At 45.8% G+C, this 19,197-nt stretch overlaps 1 protein-coding gene across 1 annotated transcript; it reads right to left on the bottom strand.

Annotated features, from left to right (window-relative positions):
• Window positions 1-1,290: 1,290 nt before the first annotated feature.
• Window positions 1,291-11,068, bottom strand: LRIT2 (leucine rich repeat, Ig-like and transmembrane domains 2). The gene is made up of 3 exons (XM_077347874.1): window positions 10,940-11,068; window positions 8,437-9,215; window positions 1,291-2,907 (listed from the first exon to the last, which is right to left on the bottom strand). Exons 1-3 carry the CDS (start codon window positions 11,053-11,055, stop codon window positions 2,099-2,101), a joined length of 1,704 nt encoding a protein of 567 aa, XP_077203989.1. The 5' UTR covers window positions 11,056-11,068; the 3' UTR covers window positions 1,291-2,098.
• Between the last annotated feature and the right edge of the window lie 8,129 nt (window positions 11,069-19,197).

Below are 19,197 nucleotides of genomic sequence, written 5' to 3' on the forward strand. Positions count from 1 at the left end.
ATTGGCCATTTGGGGTGAGGACAGACTCTCTTTGTCTCCACAATGACTAACCCAAGCAACCCATCCAAGTCTTGAGAAGACCTTCTTTGGGGTTCATAAGACTCATGGGGTCCACAGGCTTGGTAGATCTTCCCCATTCTCTTTCAAACAATTTGAACTTTTTGAGCTGAGACGTACTGTTTATTGCCTTGGTATATGCCCACATAGCTAATCTTGGGATTCATTCCTGCAAGCACTTCTTTGGGTTGCTAGACTAAATAGACCACTGGTCTAATCCAGCAGGGCTCCTCTTACATTCCTACCCTGGAATCTTTGCCTCCCCAGCTATTGGCTCTCTAGAAGAACTGGCAGGATGCTGGACTAGATGGATTATTGGCCTGAGGCACTAGGAGTCGTTCTTATGACAGGGATAGGCCATGGATCACTGGGAGACAAGCAGCTTATCATGCAGAAAGTTCCAGGTTCAACCCCTGGTGTCTCCAGTTAATCAATCTGGAAGACGTTGTTGTGAAAAATCTCTGAGACCCTGGAGAGGCACTGCCAGACTGGGCAGATAATATGGTTGGTCCTTGAAGAATCAAGAGTCTGAAAAGTATAAGGCAACTTCAACGTGTTCATTGCATATAGACTTCCAGACAGTGATCCCCAATGTGGCTCCCACTGATGTGTTTTCTGGCTTCCACTTCCTTCCCCAAGCAAAGACCAGTTCTCCCATCCCTCCACCTCATTGGAACAGGACTTGCCTTTAAAGATCCTGCGGCCTGCAAGGAACACCGATTGAGAAGGCTGGGGAGCACTACACTAGGGGGTTGATGCACATGTGATGAAACAAATAAAGCAGTGGTCCCCAACCCCCTGTCCGGGGACCGGTACTGGTCCGTGGATCAGTCAGTACTGGGCCGCGGCTCCTCGTCCTCCCCGGCTGCTACCTTGGGGCTGCCCTGCCACTCTGCTGCCGGCTCACCTTTGGTGCTCTCCAGCAGCCGCCATGGCTGGGGCTCCCCCTCAGTGTGGAACTGCGCAGCTGCTGCTGGCAGTGCCCCCTAGTGGGCAGGGGAAGTCAGGGACGCCAGCAGGGAAGCAAGTGGAGCAGGGGCTCAGGTGGCAGCGGCGACGTCCCTTGGCAAAAGACTACCCCCCCCCCGGGCCTCAGAAAATTGTCAAGCATTGACCGGTCCCCAGTGATAAAAAGGTTGGGGACCACTGAAATAAAGCACAACTTTATATTTTTTCAGAACATTTACTTTCTTCATTTCAGTTCCTTGAACAGTTTCGGTCTTCTAGTGTGCCACCTTTATGAGCTACTGCCGTGTAAGATAGTTCCAACAGTTCATGATATTATCGTTATCAATTCCCCCAATCTTTCCTCCTCTTAAATCCATTTGTACTGATTCTTCATATTTCTTAAAAACTCACCTTCACAATTACATATCTGAAACTTGCTGGTCAATTGATCTTTTGGAAAAATAATAATGCTGCGATAGCAATAGGAACAAGCTGTGTGCTGAAATCCCTTAGCAGCTGGGTCATCTAAATCACTGCTGAACTTCTAGGGAGGATCTCCAGGCATACACTAATGGTCCCATAGTCATTCTACACTCCCATCAATGTAGTCTGCAATTTATCAACCAGAAATCCCGGCTAAACACCTGAACAAGGCAAGTTGTTCTGAGCAGGACAAGTCATTGTCTACGAGTAACTCTGCCCACCTGCAGGTGCTGGGTGGTCCCATATCTTTTTGAAAACAACTTCTTATTTGGCATGCATTTCAAATGCTAAACTGTGGACGTAACACCTTTCTCTTGCCTAATATGTGCATGGAGACTGTTCAGTGCAGTGGTTAAGAGTGGTAGTTTCTAATCTGGCAAGCTTGGTTTGATTCCCCGCTCCCTCACATGCAGCCAGCTGGGTGACCTTGGGCTCTCCACAGCACTGATAAAGCTGTTCTAACCAAGCAGTGATATCAGGGCTCTCTCAGCCTCACCCACCTCACAGGGTGTCTGTTGTGGGGAGAGGAAAGGGAAGGCGACTGTAAGCTGCTTTGAGCCTCCTTCGGGTAGAGAAAAGCGGCATATAAGAACCAACTCTTCTTCTTCTTCTAATAGAGGTCTGCAATATTTCTATGTTCTGTTTTCTTCTTGCCGGCGGTCTCCTTGTCCTCAAAGGCCTTCAGGTTTCCTTTGCTGTCACTGGAGTCATGGTGGCACAACCCCTCATCGCTACCCGTCGGCAAGCTGTCAAACACACTGTCCTTATTGACTCCTCGGAGAGTTTTCGCTTTCCTCTTCTTGTGGCAGACCTCAGGGCACTTCTGCGTGCAATTCAGCCGGGTATCAGTGGTGCAGGCATACATTCCAGCGGGGACCGCCAGCACTATGGCGCACACAATAATGATTATGTGGATGAGTTTCTCCCGCTGCTCCAACTCGGTGATGTCATTTCCTGTCACAAAGACAATACACTGCCCTCTTTGGGGCATCTGGTTCCTCAAAGCCACACACACTTCATACTTTGTGGCGGGGAGCAGGTCATTGACTGAGTAGCTGTTCACGCCGGGAGCAATGTAAATCAGCTCCTTCTTGGCATCGTCGTACTGGCCAAAATGGAGGGTGTACCAGGTATCCCCTGGATTCTCCGTCATGGTGTACCACTCCAGCGTGATGCCGTAAACTGTCTGCTTGGCAATCCTCACCTCAATGTAGGGATTCTCCCTTGCAAAAGAGGATGAGGAGGAGGAGAAGGAAGGTGCCATCTTGCTAGGGGCGCGAACATTCAGGACGATTGTGGCTGAGGCATTACTGAGGAAATTGGCAGCTATGCAGGTATAGTTGCCCCGATCCATCACGTGGACTGAAGGAATCACCAGCTCTGATTTGATGATATCTTCACTGACATGGCTCGTGGACACTGAAAACAAAGGAGAACCATGGTGAGCACACAATGAGGAGAAATGCCACTTGTGTTTCTGAAACTCTTTTTAGCTTCCTTGTAAATCCCCCAAAGGCATGACAAAACTCGGGGGGGGGGGGTGCAGTTAAGATAGAAGACTAGGGTTGCCAGGTCAAGGCTGGGAAACTCTTGGAGATTTAGGGGTGGAGCCTGAGGAGGACAGGGACCTCAGTGAGGCAACACTGTCCTAGGCAGACTCTGCACTTACTTTGTTAATTCCATTGTCAATCCTGTTGAATTCAGATTGCTTTGAACTCGGATCTTCCTCCCCCCCCCCCCCATTGAAACAGGAAAGTGTTCTGCACGTGGTTAGGGTAGTTCAGAAGGGGGGGGGGAGCCAAGCCTCTTTCTTTATTTTCTTGAAGGGTGGGGGAGAGGAGCCAAGCAGGGAGCCTCTTTCTTTTCTTGGGGGGGGGGGAATAATCGAAAAAGGCAGAGAAGGGAGAAAAAATCCAGGACCGACAGAAGTTGAGAGAAATTAGGGGCTTCTCCTTTAAGGCAAGTTTGTCACATGACCACCTGTGGCCAATCACGGGTCCTCTACCATGGAGGAGAGCCTAGATTCAAAATAGCCTTTAAATATTGAGGCTTAAAAGCACAATAAGGTAGGGTCACTCCGGATCAATCCTTCTTGCTGCAGAAGGAAATTTTAAAACACCCCAAATCCAAACGGAAATTGCATTCTGTGTAGAGGGCAGGGACTGAATCGATCTGGGGTTGGAATAAAAGCTCTGTGCAGTTTACACCCTAGTGTCCATCCTCCAAAGCATCTCTGTAGTTTAGAGATGAACTGTAATCCCAGGGAAGTCTGGCAACGCTATGAAAGACTTGGATGAAGGAGACCAGGGTCCATTCTGCACATGTTGGATAATGCACTTGCAATGCACTTTAGAAGTAAGCCTGTTCCGCACAGGAAAATCCAGCTGCAAAAGCACATTGAAAGTGCATTATCCAACAGATCTTTGTGCAGTTCAAGCAGCAACATTGAACTAAGCACTCCTTTCTCTGCCTGGGCCAGAGCTTTCCTTTCTAAGGTTTCTGGGGCCCAATCTAACTTAATGGAGGGCCCTGGCTAGCTCAATCTCATGAGATCTCAGAAGCTTCACAGGGTCAGCCTTTGGATGGGAGGCAGACAACTGTAAACCTCCTCTGAACATCTATGGCCTTGCAAACTCTACAGGCTCACCACAAATCAGCTGCCACTAGATGGACAATATCCACCACCACTTATTGTTGATTTGGGTCATAAGTGGAAGTAGCTATTTTCCTATTTCCCCCTTCTCATTACCCCCAATTAATTGGGTCTGGAGGGGCTCCTTAAGTTCCCTGTCCCATGCTTCCTCATTTCTATCTATCTGGTGAGGAGACACAGAATGTGAAAAAGACTTGTGGTCCTCACATTCACCGATGACTGGCTTCAACTGAAAAAAAAAAGCCACTTCCTCATTCTAATATAGGGAGAGCTCCGAGAACTGTGACTAGGCCAAGGTCACCCAGCTGGTTGCATGTGGAGGAGCGAGGAATCAAACCCAGTTTTCCAGATTAGAGCTGTTAAGTGCTACACCAGGGGTAGTCAAACTGCGGCCCTCCAGATGTCCATGGACTACAATTCCCAGGAGCCCCCTGCCAGCATTCGCTGGGAATTGTAGTCCATGGACATCTGGAGGGCCGCAGTTTGACTACCCCTGTGCTACACCATGCTGGCTCTCAAAAAGAAAACCTATGAGGCTCTGCCTCTCCATCTATGCTTACTATGCTCAAATGTCCCCTCCTATCCTGCTAGCATCACAATGACCTCAAAAAAAGATTGTTCATGGAAATCTCTGCATCTCCCCCCCCTCCCTCCCCGAATCAATGTAATTCTTTCATTTTAGCAGAACACGGTTGGCTTCTAGTTCTGTGACAAACCAACAGTATCATTCTAGGCACTTCCGAGGCAATCACATTTTATTCAATGGGGCTTATCCCCAGGTGCGTTTTAGGCTGGCAGCTCATGTGACGGATATTCTAGACTCAGCCAATGGTTTCACTCTGCAATCAGTAACCTTGTTTACATAAGAACTTAAGCTTTTGATTGTAAGCCCTGTTCAGAAATTCAAGTGCCTCTGTGCTAAAGCACATGGGAGAATCAAAGATCAAGTCCCAACTTATTAAATGTTTTTAAAGCCAGTCCCTGAATTTAGGTTATACACACAAGAGCCTTATTTTAAGTGCAGGAAGAATAAATGTAACTACAGAGAAGAACTGATTTTGTACGCTGGTTTTTACTACCCAAAAGAGTCTATTTAACCCAACATCTTGGTTGTTCATTTGTGAAAACTTGAACTGGGTAGTCTGTTTTTAGGTGGACTGGGTTATTTGGGAGTGTAAAGCAAGAGCCAAGGGGCAGGTGGTTTCCATCTAGATAGGAGTGGCAAATCAAACCTGGTTCTCCAGATTAGAGGTCACCAGTCTTAATCATGACACCAAGCTGGGAAGTGTGACTCTCTTATTGCTACCACCTGAGAGAAATAAAAGGATCTTAAATCCACCAATTGATAGCTTGATTTAGAAGTTGATTACTTTTTCTGCAATGGGGGGTCCCAAAGTAGCTTGCAGCATTGCTCTTCCCCCTCCCTTTCATCCTCACAGGAACAACATCCCTACGAGGTGGATTAGACGAACTCATCCAAGGTTACTCAGCAAGCTTACTACTACTGTACTATGCTGGCTCTCAATCCTTGGGCTGACCATTTAGTCCCCCTGAGCTCAGTTAACTAAATCATCTCAGGCTGTAGACCAGGAGGTTTTTTTTTCTCCTTCTTTTTTTGATGGCCTTGGAAAGGCTTCCCAAATGGGTGGGGGCAAATTAATTTTTAATATATATTTTTAAAAATTGTTAAACATTTATCAGATGATATGGCCATATATGGTCATGATGACTCCCACCCCCAATGGCTGATGATGGACCTGGAGGAGGTGGGGAGGGGAGGGGGCCCAGGTGGGTATGTATGCAGCTCTGCTTCCCAACCATATTCTGCACGATTGTGCCATTTATGGGGTTTCTTGAAGCCTGAAGAATGTTTCAGAGGTTTCTCAATGGTAAAAAACGCTGAGAAAGGCTGCTGTAGACCTTCCCCATTTGTGAGGGTTTCATTAAGGAAAATTCACAAATGAGGCAGGGAATTTGATGCCTCCAAATTGCCCTCTAAAGAATCATACCCACCCTCCTCTCATGCAGGGAAGCCAGGCCCAGGTGTGCCATACATGGTACCCAACTTGATCACAGAATTACTGAGCGAGTCTTTCTTGCCTTCCCTGAACAAGTCATTCATTCATTCATTCATTCATTCATTCATTCATTCATTCAGACTTTGGCCAACATAATCACAGAAATCTAAAATTTAAAATATATATCTTTACAATATCACAAGCAATGTGAGATTTGAATTTTCATCCACTCTCAATCTCAGTTACTGTGTGCAATTTTCTTAGTTTACAGACCTGGGTGCAAAGTCTGGCTACTAGATGACTCGTCTGGTGGTTCCTGTCAGACAAAAGGTTTCAAGCCTGGTTTCCCTTGACTGATCAGAGAACCTTTCTGACAATGGGCTAATAGTTTTTTTATGAATCTTGCTATAAAAGGGACAATTAAAAAATATACGTGCTCAATTGTTTCCATTTCACCTTGAGAACAAAAACAGATCCTCTGCAAATAGGTAATTTATTGGGCAAGTCACATAAATCTCCTTTTTGGCAATCCTGCAGCTGGGCAGCAGCAGGTGAGTCATTTGGCCAGGCAGATGAGCTGGAAACTGCCATGGGTCACCTGGCCCTGGCAGATGAAGAGGCCCCATGAGGCCTCTAGGTGGGTTTCATGTGACTCATCTACTTTCTCCCTGCATAGCTGTCTCCTGGGGGCTAATTTATGGACAATGAAAATGGATCCTCCAGGTGCCTTTTTCTTGCCATCAAGTCACAGCTGACTTATGGCAATCCCATGGGGTTTTCAAGGCAAAGGATATTCAGAGATGATTTGCCAATACCTGCCTCAGTGTTGCAACCCATGACTTCCTTGGTGGTCTCCCTTCCAAATACTGATCAGGGCCAACCCTGCTTAGCTTCCAAGATCTGGTGAGATTAGGCGAGCTTGTACTATCCAGGTCAGGTCCCCTGCCCTTGCTGTTGCTAAATATGACAACACTGGAGAGATAAATGCCCACCTCCTGTAGTCCAATGGATTGAGAACCTTACAACCTTGTCAACATTTGAACAGATGACATAAAAACAACTATTGTGTAGAGCAGGGGTAGTCAAACTGCTGCCCTCCAGATGTCCATGGACTACAATTCCCACGAGCCCCTGCCAGCATTCGCTGGCAGGGGCTCCTGGGAATTGTAGTCCATGGACATCTGGAGGGCCGCAGTTTGACTATCCCTGGTGTAGAGTGTATTTTTACGGAAACCATGTATACACTTGCCAACATTGTTGCTACATTTTCTATCCCTTTTCTCTTTGGGATTACTAATTAGTTTTTAAAAATGCACAGACACAATTCTGATAAGTCCAAGATTGTAAAACAGCCGGGGCCTGGGCAAACATGAACCACTTGAAACATATGAAGCTGTATTATGGTGAATCAGACCCTGGGTCCATCAAAGTCAGCACTGTCAACTTTGATAGGCAGTGTCTCTCCTGTGTCTCAGGCAGAGGAATTTCGCATCTCCTACTGCCTGGCCCTTCTGAATGGAGGTATCAGGGATTGAACCTAGGACCTTCTGCATGCTAAGCAGATGTTCCACCATTAAGCCACAGCCCTAACATTTTAAAAATTATTTTATCATATGGCATGTGTGTAGCAGTCAGGAGATTCTAGGATTGTCTGTCAGCCAGGCAAGAGATGTTTAGTGGTGTTTTGCCATTGCCTGCCTCTATGTCATGACCCTAGTGTTTCTTGGAGGTCTCCTATTCAAATTGGCCCTGCTTAGCTTCTGGGATCTGATGTGTTCAGGCTTGCTGGGCTTTCTAGATCAGGGATCAGCCCCTAACACGCATGGACACATGAAGCTGCCTTATACAAAATCGTTTTTTGGTCCATCCAAGTCAGTCTTATCTACTTTGAATGGCCATAGCTCTTCAAGATATCAGCCAGAGGTCTTTCACATCACCTGCTGCCATATTCAGGAATTGAACCTGGGACCTCCTGAATGCATAGTAGATGCTCTGCCAATGAGTTACTGAGAGAAGGCTCATGTTTGTTCTCCTCATGTTTGTTCTCCTTCTCATGTGCTCTGCATTAATCATATCATGTGGTCAGGCCATCAGGATAAGTGAAATGGTAAGCCCTGAATCTATGGTGAGGTTCTACAGAATTCATTGGTTTCTAGATCAACTTATGATGAATAGAAGACTGGAGTCCAAAGAAAGAAGGAATGCCAATCTGAACAGTGATCATAAAATATGGACCATGGCTTCTCACGAAATCACTTGCTGTGAACTAATGCTTACCGTTAAATGCCCGTAGATGTTTCAGTGTATAAGTCCACCAGACTGCTGAGGAGGGCCTGGAGTGCACTAGACAAGTCAAAGTCACATTTCGTCCAACAGCTACAGTAATGTTGGACTCGGTGGCTGAAACCACAGGCTTCGTGCAGCTGTTCAGTTCCACTTCATGAAAGTACTTTCCTTCCCTAAGCCCAGGGCCCAGGCAAGCTAAGTAGGAATTCATCAGAATGAGGGGTGGGCTAATGGACTGGATGAACTGGACAAATCCCCGCAGGCGACAGTCACATACCCACGGGTTATCATGCAAGGCCAGCACTGCATTCGTTGCCGTTTCCACCTTCTCGAGTTGTTGGAATTTTTGGTACACTGGCCAGTTATAGAAAACATCCCTAGAGATGACCGTAAGCTGATTGGAAGACAAGTCTAAGTAGGTCAAGTTGGGCAGATAGCGGAGGGCATGTTCAGGAAGGACGTCCAGTCGGTTGTGTTTCAAATCCAGGATGTTCAATGCTGGGGTTGCCTGGAATGCTGTCCATGGTACTGAACTCAGCTTGTTCCCTTGCAATCTCAGCTCCATCAAATCCTTCAGGTACTCCAGGCTTTTTAGGTGCATGACCGTAATGTTATTAAAGTTCAGCCAAAGATATTCCAAGGCACTGATGTTGGAGAATGCCCCACGAGGCAGTTCTGTTAGGTGAGAGTTTTCTATTCGGATTTTTTTGATATCTTGAGGGATGCCTTCCCGGATCATTTCCAAGGATGCAGACATGCAAAACAAACTCCTAGGGAGAAAAATTGGCACCGATAATATGACGCTTCTAGACCCAATCCTGCCTGAACTAAGCTGAGGCTACTGGACTTTGGTCATGTTTTGAGAAGTCAGAAAAGTCATTGGAAGAAAAACAATGCTAGGGAAACTTAAAGGCAGTAGGAAAAGGGGAAGACCCAACATGGGATGGAACAATTCAATAAATCAGTTTGTAAGGCCTGAGAAAGGCTAATAACGGTAAGATGTTTTGGAGATCATGACTTCATAGGATCTCCATAAGTCGGAAGTGACTTGACAGCACTCAAAACACAGAGAAGATAGAGCTTGATTCTAATTGATGAACCCATTGTTGATTTAACAAATAAATAGATTAATGCGTGAATATATGATTCCAATTGACAAATTCTAATTCTAATTCTATTTCCTGGCAAATAGATGGGGAAGAAATGGAGATAGTGACAGATTTTATTTTCCTGGGCTCCAAGATCACTGCTGATGGGGACTGCAGCAAAGAAATTAAAAGACGCTTGCTCCTGGGGAGGAAAGCTATGGCAAATCTAGACAGCATCCTAAAAAGCAGAGACATCACCCTGCCAACAAAAGTGCATTTAGTCAAGGCTATAGTATTCCCAGTTGCAATGTATGGCTGCGAAAGTTGGACCATAAGGAAGGCCGAGCGTCAAAGAATTGAGGCTTTTGAACTCTGGTGCTGGAGAAGACTCTTGCGAGTCCCTTGGACTGCAAAGCGAACAAACCGGTCAGTCCTAGAGGAGATCAGCCCTGCCTGCTCTTTAGAAGGCCAGATCCTGAAGATGATACTCACATACTTTGGCCACCTCATGAGAAGGAAGGACTCCCTGGAGAAGAGCCTAATGCTGGGAGCGATCGAGGGCAAAAGAAGAAGGGGACGACAGAGAATGAGGTGGCTGGATGGAGTCACTGAAGCAGTAGGTGCAAATTTAAATGGACTCCAGGGAATGGTAGAGGACAGGAAGGCCTGGAGGATCATTGTCCATGGGGTCGTGATGGGTCGGACACGACTTCGCACCTAACAACAACAACAACAATTCTTTTGGTACTGCTTAATAAATGGAACTGTGCCATGGAATAGCTAGAGATTTGGCTCTTTTTTTTGTCCAGTGACTGTAAGCTTGTGAGGGATCCCCCTGGATACGCATTTCCAGGGCATATTGGCAGGGAAGTCCCACCTCACATAGACCAAAAGCCTTTCTACCTGCAGCCATTTCAACTAAGACACAAAGCATAATTCAGCCCAAGAGTGCAGCCATTTTTAATGCAATCCTACGCACATAAATTTAGTTCATTATGGCTTACACTGCTGTAAGGCCGCATAAGATTCCAACCTTGGCTGTGACTAACAAGCCCCTTTTATTTCGTGATCCATTTTTGCTGACATCCTGCCCCCTTCTAAACATTTGCCTGTCTGATGTGTGAGTGTAAAGTGCTACCAAGTCACTGGTGACTGATGGCTTTCAAGGGAAGTGAAAAGCAGCAGCAGTTTGCCATTGTCTTCCTCTCCACAGTCCTCTTTGGAGGTCTCCCATCCGAGGCCCGACCCTGCTTATCTTCCAAGATCTGATGAGAGCTGGCTGTACCCTGCTGCCTCCCCCCCCCCCCATGCCCATCTGATCCCATTCAATATAATAAGACTACCCGGAAACAGAGCCCCCCACAGACAGCTTTCTATAGCATTACTACAACATGGCCATGGCTTACCTTCCAAAGTGCTCATTAGCGCAAGAGCATCCGGGCATGCAAGGTGAACCCATTGGGCTCGTCCTGTGGAAGAAAAGAAGAAAAAGAATAAGGAACAGGTAGCAAGGAGGGTCCATATTCTTCCGTGAAAGAAACACCATGGAGGCTTCACAATAGCTACGGCAATTGCTTGTTAAGCAGCCAATCCTATTACGAGTAATCTTCCTTAACACACGTTGCGTACCCTGCGACACTGGCTTTGTGTAGGAAGCCAAACGCCTGCACCTCAGCAGGAGCCAGCTTTGTTTCAGTAAAAATAACTTGAGAAACTGCAGCTGCTCTCCAGCCCTGGGCCAAACCTCAGCTCAGTCGTAAACTCATGAAGGTGGTGAACAGTGACCTCCAGCTTCTCATGTGAAACAGGAAGAATCGGCACTGTATGAACTCAAACAGTTGTGATTATCTGCATCCTGCCCATTCTCCATGCATGGAGGGCGGTGCTTGGAATACAGTGCTTGACCACATGCCTCTGCATTTTTAGAGGCCCTATGGACCTCCAGAAAGATCATTACCAGGGCAGAGGAATAGGCATGCCGGTTAGAGGGGGTGGTGTGGGAAAAACGAAGCAGTGAAAATGTTCTTCTCCTGTGTGAGCAACTCTACTGAAAGGAAGCTAGATTCAGGTCCAGGGGCACTATAGAGACCAACAAAGATTTGGGGGTATAAGCTTCCGAGAGTCAATGCTCCCCTCATCATATATGAACTGGAATGGAGGACCAATGGGATATGCAATCTTTCTCCCAAGGGCAGGGTAGCGATGGGATGGCCAGACAGTGGCTCTCTAGATTTCTATGTGGTACATTTCCCAGTGGAGAGCCACTGTCTGGCAACCCCTGCCTGAGGGGATTTTGACTCTAGAAAGCTCATCTCTCCTCCATCTTGTTGGTTTCTGAGACTCAAACTTAGCTGCCCAACATGGCTGCCCCCAAAACTATCCACTGAGGAAAGGGGTCCATTTCATCGCTTTGCCCCCTGTCACTCCAACTCTCCCCACAGCAGTTCCCCAGAACAGATCCCACAATCTTGGTTCTGATCTTCCTGAGGCTCCAAAGGGGTTGCCAGCAAGCAAGTTCGGTGCCATCAAAAAAGGAAACACAGACATCAGGGACGGAGCCATGACTCCTGCAGGAGGTCCCAGGCTCAACACCCACAATCTCCAGGCAGAAGGTGCTGTGAAAGTCCTCTGCCTGAGACCTTGGAGAGCCACTGACCAGTGAGTAGACAGGACCGCCCTTGATGGCCCAAAGATCTGACTCTTTGTGTTATATGTATACGTGTTAACAATATGTAACATCTTGGAGGTAGGAGGCCATGATATTATTTACTTCGCTTGAGCAAATGATCCTTTCCCAGCACTTAGCCATGCTACCAGCTCAAGCCATCTCATAGTGGACAGTGCTCCCAGGATAACTGCTACAAACTGATACCACCATATAATTAACCGCATGATCCAGCAAGCCTTTCTAAGTCTAGAAACACTGAGTGCAGTGTTTCTAGACTTAGAAGGGCTTGCTAATATTAGAACTGCTGCCCACAGCGACCCTCAGGACAGGATCCCTCTGTGCAATGACTGAACTCAAGGAAAGGAAAGGAGGCAGGAGCATGCTGGCCCCTCCCTCACCTCCATGTGATCTCTGAGCTGTGAGCATGTAGAAGCATGGAGGCAAAGCCCTTGCATACCCTCCCTCCCTGTGATTGGCAAGGTTCAGAGAGCAGCGTCTCTATGCACAGACATCATGCTCCGTAGATATGCCAGGCATGTTAACAATTAGCCTCTCATCTGAACAAATCAATAATGCTCTGAATGGAAAACCACAAGTCCAGCTGTTTCCATGCCACTTTCCGGTGAGGGAGAAGTGTGCCCAAAACATTCGCCCTGTTCTCTTGGCGACATCTAGTGGCTCTAGCCAGCCTTGCAGATTTCGGCAGATGTCGGGTTCAGGGAATGTGATGATCCCCATCGCAACCAAGACAGGCAGAAAACAGAGATTAGCTTGAACCTGATTATCCGGTGGCCTTGAAATTATTTATAGGCACCCAGCAGCAGAGCCTAATAATATTTTGGGAGGGCAGCTAATAAAGACAGCCAGCATTGGCCCCAATCCTGCAGCTCTTTACACTGCCGGAAGATGAGTCTTTAAATAGTAATTGTTTCTTAAACAGGTGTTTATATAGTGTTGATGGGTTCAGTGTCTACAAGCAACGTCATGATTGGTGAGTACCCTCCTGGCAACAGCCAATGGGATGTTATTGCTCCAGTTCACATTGGGTGTTTGCTTTATTAGGGCCTCTGTTTGCTTAGCTGCTAATTCACAATGGGTGGTGGTGTTAGATGCATTACAAGAGGGTGGGCATGGTAACTGGACTGCCTGGGTATTATGGTAGGGGTCTTTAATGATACAGTATGCATTGTCCAGGTCTCTCTCAGAAACATCTGCAGTCTTACTAAGCTTTGTAATAACCGGGGCACAGGATGTTGCAACATGCTTGAGGAAGCTGTCGTGGGAATCCTGCTAAATCGCTAACGAAGACATTAGAAAGAGAGTGCGGATTGCACCAGAAGCAAACCTGATTCTAGCATCTCATGTGAACTTGAGGCCTGCTCTCTGATACTGTGACCTGGATGGTCCAAGCCAGCTTGATCTCGTTGAATCTCAGAAACTAAGCAGGGTCATCCTCAGTTAGCCCTTGGAAGGGAAACCACCAAAGGAAATTCTTATCTTACTGTTCTTCCAACCCAAACGTCTCTTAAATCAATTGAGATTTAACCCTTTTAACAGGCAATCATTGCAGCTAAATATTTAGTGATTGCTAAGGTAGCTTTCTGAACCTCTCCAAGGAAAAAGGGGACATTTTTTTAGATGATAAATCCATATAACCTATTAAGGGAGAAGAAAAGTTGTTTTAGAGCAGTTTACAAACTCTTTACCGTTCCTCTCCCCACAGTAGACACCCTGTGAGGTAGAGGGGGTCTGAGAGCTCTGTGAGAATAGCTCTAAGAGAACTGTGACTAGCCCAAGGTCACCTAGCTGGCTGTGTGTAGAGGAGTGGGATATCAAACCTGGTTCTCCAGATTAGCATCTGCTGCTCTTTAACCATGACACCACAAGGAGAAATGTTTTCCTTTCAAATCAAACCAGATTTCACTCCCCAATAAAATATATTCTAAGGATTCAAGATGACCAGGTCCACATTTACAAACTGTGTCCAAATATGCTATGCCTGTGGATCAGCCCTACCAAGAAAGTCCAGAGTTGTTACTAAGAGGCAGGCTGTAGCAAACAAACTCTGTTCATCTGTTGTTTTGAAAATGCCACATGGTGACCTTAAATCAATGTGACAAGATGGCACTTTCCACCACTGCCCTCTTGTGGCCCTGCATGAATGTGCAGAACACCCATGTGTTGTGTTTGGATGGAAGCTGCCAAAACGCGTAAGAAGGATATGTTTATCTTATACTGAATCATACCTTTGAGCCATCTGTAGTATCTGGGGGAATGGCCCTCAGATGGAAAGTCCTTCTTCACCCCTTTCCACCATGTCTCAGTACCTCGGTGGAGAGTTCATACATTAGAAACAGAGAATCAAGCTACCCCTCTGCTCCCTTTGGTAGTCTGCCATCATCTCTGAATCGGTCCCAAAGCCTAGGGGTCCAGGGCAACCCCTAAAGTCTGTCTGGGAATAAAGCTGGGTGTCACAACCCAAACCGGAGATAAGATACTCCAAAACAAAAGGTTTGTAGCTATTACCAAGGATGACACTAGGCGGGTGACTCCTGTAATACGTTCAAGAAGCAGACAAAGGTTACAAAGTCATCACTACACATAATTAAAAAGTTATATAAGGATGCCCCTGTGCGGCCTGAGCCCCCATTAGGGAGCATTCACTGCACCACGGAGAACCAGTGGCAGGTCTGCCCCATTCCCAGCTGCCTCCCCCCCTCCTTTCACCCAGATGAGCCAGCCCACTCTGCTGGCCCATCTTCCAAAGGTAAGGTGGCCAGAGAGTGGGGTGTCTGGGAGGGATGGAGAGGCTGGGCTGCAGGCCAGACTTGGGGAGCCCAGTGTGGTCTCTATGGCTGCCCTAAGATCCTGAGGGTGGGGGTGGGAGGCTAGAAGATGGCTGCCTGCTGACAGGATGGGGCCCATAGCAATCTGGAGAGGCCTCTGCATCCCCCCCCCCCGACCAAGGCGCTGTGGGAGGCCTGGAAATGGCTGTGTATTGGCAGGATGGGACCCACAGCAGCCTGTAGAGGCCTCAGCACAGGCCATCCACGTCTGGAGTGGGGGGGGGGCAAGAAGGCCCCACAAATATTCCTGCCAGCACAACTAGGCCTGCCGCAGTCTGGACACCCTTGGTGCAGCCCAGACTAAAGAAGACCACCCAATTTCCCATAGAGCCCAGGGTGGCCTTGAGGTGTTCTTCCACACATCCTAGCAAATGGGAGGGGGCATGGAAGAGTCTTCCTTCCTTCCTTCCTTCCTTCCTTCCTTCCTTCCTTCCTTCCTTCCTTCCTTCCTTCCTTCCTTCCTGCCTTCCTTCCTTCTCTCTCTGTTTCTCCTTCCTTTGTCCCCCTTCTTTCCTTTCTTTTCCCCTCCCTCCCTCCCTCCCTCCTTCTTTCTTTCTTTCTTTCTTTCTTTCTTTCTTTCTTTCTTTCTTTCTTTCTTTCTTTCTTTCTTTCTTTCTTTCTTTCTTTCTTTCTTTCTTTCTTTCTTTCTTTCTTTCTTTCTTTCTTTCTTTCTTTCTTTCTTTCTTTCTTTCTTTCTCCCTCCCTGTCAACAAATATTCTACAATATTCTACAATATTTCTTGGTAAAGGTGTTCCATCCCCTTCATCATTTTAGTTGCCCTTTTCTGCACTTTTTCCAGTGCTGTAATATCTTTTTTGTTGTATAATGACCAGAACTGTTCACACTAATTCAAATGAGGCCCCATCATAGATTTACATGGGGGCATGATGATGGTGGCTGGTTTGTTTTCAGCCCCCTTCCTAAGAATCCCTGCAACAGACGGGGATGTTCCATTCCAGCATTCTGGGGTAACTCTATTGTAGTGAACCCCTTGCAAACAGATGCTTCAGGAGTCTGTTCTCAAGAACCCTCCCCCCGCCCCGCAAAGGAGGCTGGCTCTGTACATCTGCATGTAAATAGGGGCCTATAGTGCAGGAATGCAGTTCAGAACAACTCTATTGCCAATTATGAGTGGGTGGAAACAGAAATCCATCTAGCAGAGCCTCTAGAGGGAGCCTGACACAAGCAATGATCTACTAGAGTCCTTATGAACTGAGAGGTAGTGCAGATTGTGAGAATTCCAAGCCAGTACAGTGGCCCCATTTCACTGCTGTGGATGAAAGGGATCCCCTGAAGCGAAACCTCTGGGAAGCAAGAATGGAAGGATGGTTTTTGTCCTCAACACGTGCCTCCCGTGGAGGTTCTTGACATCCAGACTGAAGGAACATGAGAGTTTTGTGAACAGATAGTGACCAAAGATCTTCCTTGACCCAGCATGACGGGATGACTGAATTGTATGGAAGGTATTTACTGTGTTTTTATCCTGCTAGCGTTCATGGCAGAGTGGGGATTCAAACTGAGGTTTCCCAGATCCTAGCCCGACACTGACCACTACACTAACCATTGCTACGGGTCTAAGTTAACAATGAAGATGATGGGAAATCTAAGGCAGGATCCTTCAAATGCTAAAACTGGGACTTTGGCCTTCTTGGTTGTAGCGTCTAGACTCTAGAACAATTTACCAGGTGAAATTAGGAGGTCCCCCACACTTCCAAAGACTAGGTAAATCAGAACTTTTTAGGAGAGCTGCTTTGTCCCTGGGCTTGTGGGACAAAGTATAAAATCTATAAAATCTCCTTTTATAGATGTTCTCGTGCGATTCACTATTTTTAATATTTTACTGCTATTGTTGTAGTTTTAAATGTCTTTGAAATATGTTTGTGATCTGTATTGAGTCATTTTTAGGGAATAAAGAAAGATGACTGCAAATACTGCCAGAGGCTATGAAATTATTGCTTGGATATAATTTCAATTTTACACAGTGCACACTAAACAGAATTCAACATCATCTCTCGCTGATTTCCCCAGTACTTTCTTTGCCTTGCCTCTCTAAAGATTGTAGGGATGGTGTTACCTTAATTGAATTTCATAATTCTAAATGGTTTAACACACTTCCTGGCTGCAAATGAATTCTCTTTCCACTCTGTGTGTGGCAGTAGAATAACTGATTACTACCTATGCTCTGCAAATGTATTTCCTGTCATCAGCCATTTTGCAGTTGATACTCGTGTTGAAAGCACTCACCTACCTTTGTTAATAGCATTTCAATGCAACAACGAAGTGAGAACAAAATATGAACATGACCCAGGATAATATTATGAGGAAAATTAGATGGTCCCCCAAGTTAGAAGGAAGCTTTACCTCTTTGTTCAATTCACTTCTGATGCCAGAACTCAGAAGCACCCTCATTGAAGGACATTTGTCCAAAGAAGCCCTCTCTGTGTTTCCTAACATATCTGTACAGTGTGGTACTATGTTGAAAACTTTGGCCACCTCAACAGCTGAGAGCTTCTCATGTTTCAACAAGGATTGCTCCAGAGAGAAAAAGCAACTGAGAGAAGTATATAAGGAATTTTGACAATCAGGAGACATAAATAAGCTTAAATTAGATCATTAAAAAGTTTGCTATCAATTTGTTTCTGAAAAGAGGAAGCTGTTTATCAGGAAAAATGGGAGTTTTTGGCTCATGCCATAAAATCTAAGAATAACCAAGCTTTTGGGAAGGCCTTTTTGGTAACATAGGCAAATCACCCAGTCTAAATTATTCAATCTCCGCTCATTCTTGTATTTATCACTGTATGAATATTTGGGGGGGACCATGCAGCAACCCCCCCCCGAGGTCCATGACATCACATCCATAGATGGCAAGTTAAATGTTTTAAATTTCTTTTAAATTTTAAATTTCTTGGCATCTCTTTCAACTACTATCTCAAATGGGCAACTAATCTAATCAGACAGAGTCCCCCCCCCCTGCTTAGCGGTAATTAACATGTTAAAAGTTCCAAGGCCAGAATTGTATCCCAAACCCAGTATGGAATACCTATCTGGATTGAGACCTTCAACAACAGTATCAAAAGCATCCAGGCTATTTTCTTCTGCCAGACCGGGCAATCCTCATTGTGTGCCTTACTACCATGTTTGCTATGAACCAAGCCAAAACATCATTGAGATGAGTTTGGCTCTTAATGCTGAAGTTCTGGCTAAAAATACATTTTAGTTCTAAGACCAATATACTGTACCATCTCTTAAGACAGGGGTAGTCAACCTGTGGTCCTCCAGATGTTCATGGACTACAATTCCCATCAGCCCCTGCCAGCAAACCCTGGCCAGGGCTCATTCAAATTGTAGTCCATGAACATCTGGAGGACCGCAGGTTGACTACCCCTGTCTTAAGAGATGGTACAGTATATTGGTCTTAGAACTAAAATGTATTTTTAGCCAGAACTTCAGCATTAAGAGCCAAACTCATCTCAATGATGTTTTGGCTTGGTTTTGGCTTGTCATATAGATCATTATGATTCTCAGTGGTTGAGCTAAAACTCAAACAAATAGCAGTGGATCTAAACTTCCTGTTGTCCTTCCATCAATCTTACAACTTTCATTTAATCAGAGACTATGAGATCTTGAGCACCACAAACTCTCGCCTTCCCAGTCTGTGGTTTGTTCCACTCTTAAAAACTGGCTTAGAAAATCAGTTTGGAAGAATGGCCCATTACTTCAGTACCTTTAACTCTCCTTTCCAATGAAGGACTTTTATGTTAGCATGCATAAATGCTTTCCCATTTAAGGCTTTATCCAGGAGATATAGTTGCATCCCTTTCCACAAAACACTTTGTCTGTGGAGATGAGTTTGCCTGATTCCATCTCCCATATAGTCCTAGACTTTGGTACTCCCCATAGGAAATTTCTTTCAACCTTTTTACAAGATGAGGGTTATCAGGACAAAGACGGTGTGTGCCTACTCCTTCTGAATGACACCAATGATGATTTTACCAAAGAGATTGCCAAATTCCTTGTTATTGTTATTAGGACCAATTCTAATTCTTAATGGTCTTCTGTTAACTTCCATGATATCTGTTTATTAATCAATTTTTATGCTACTTTTGGATCATAAAAATGAATTAATTGTTTGCTATGACAATTCTATGA

The sequence above is a fragment of the Paroedura picta genome, chromosome 8 (genome assembly GCF_049243985.1).
Source record: "Paroedura picta isolate Pp20150507F chromosome 8, Ppicta_v3.0, whole genome shotgun sequence".
NCBI lineage: Eukaryota > Metazoa > Chordata > Lepidosauria > Squamata > Gekkonidae > Paroedura > Paroedura picta.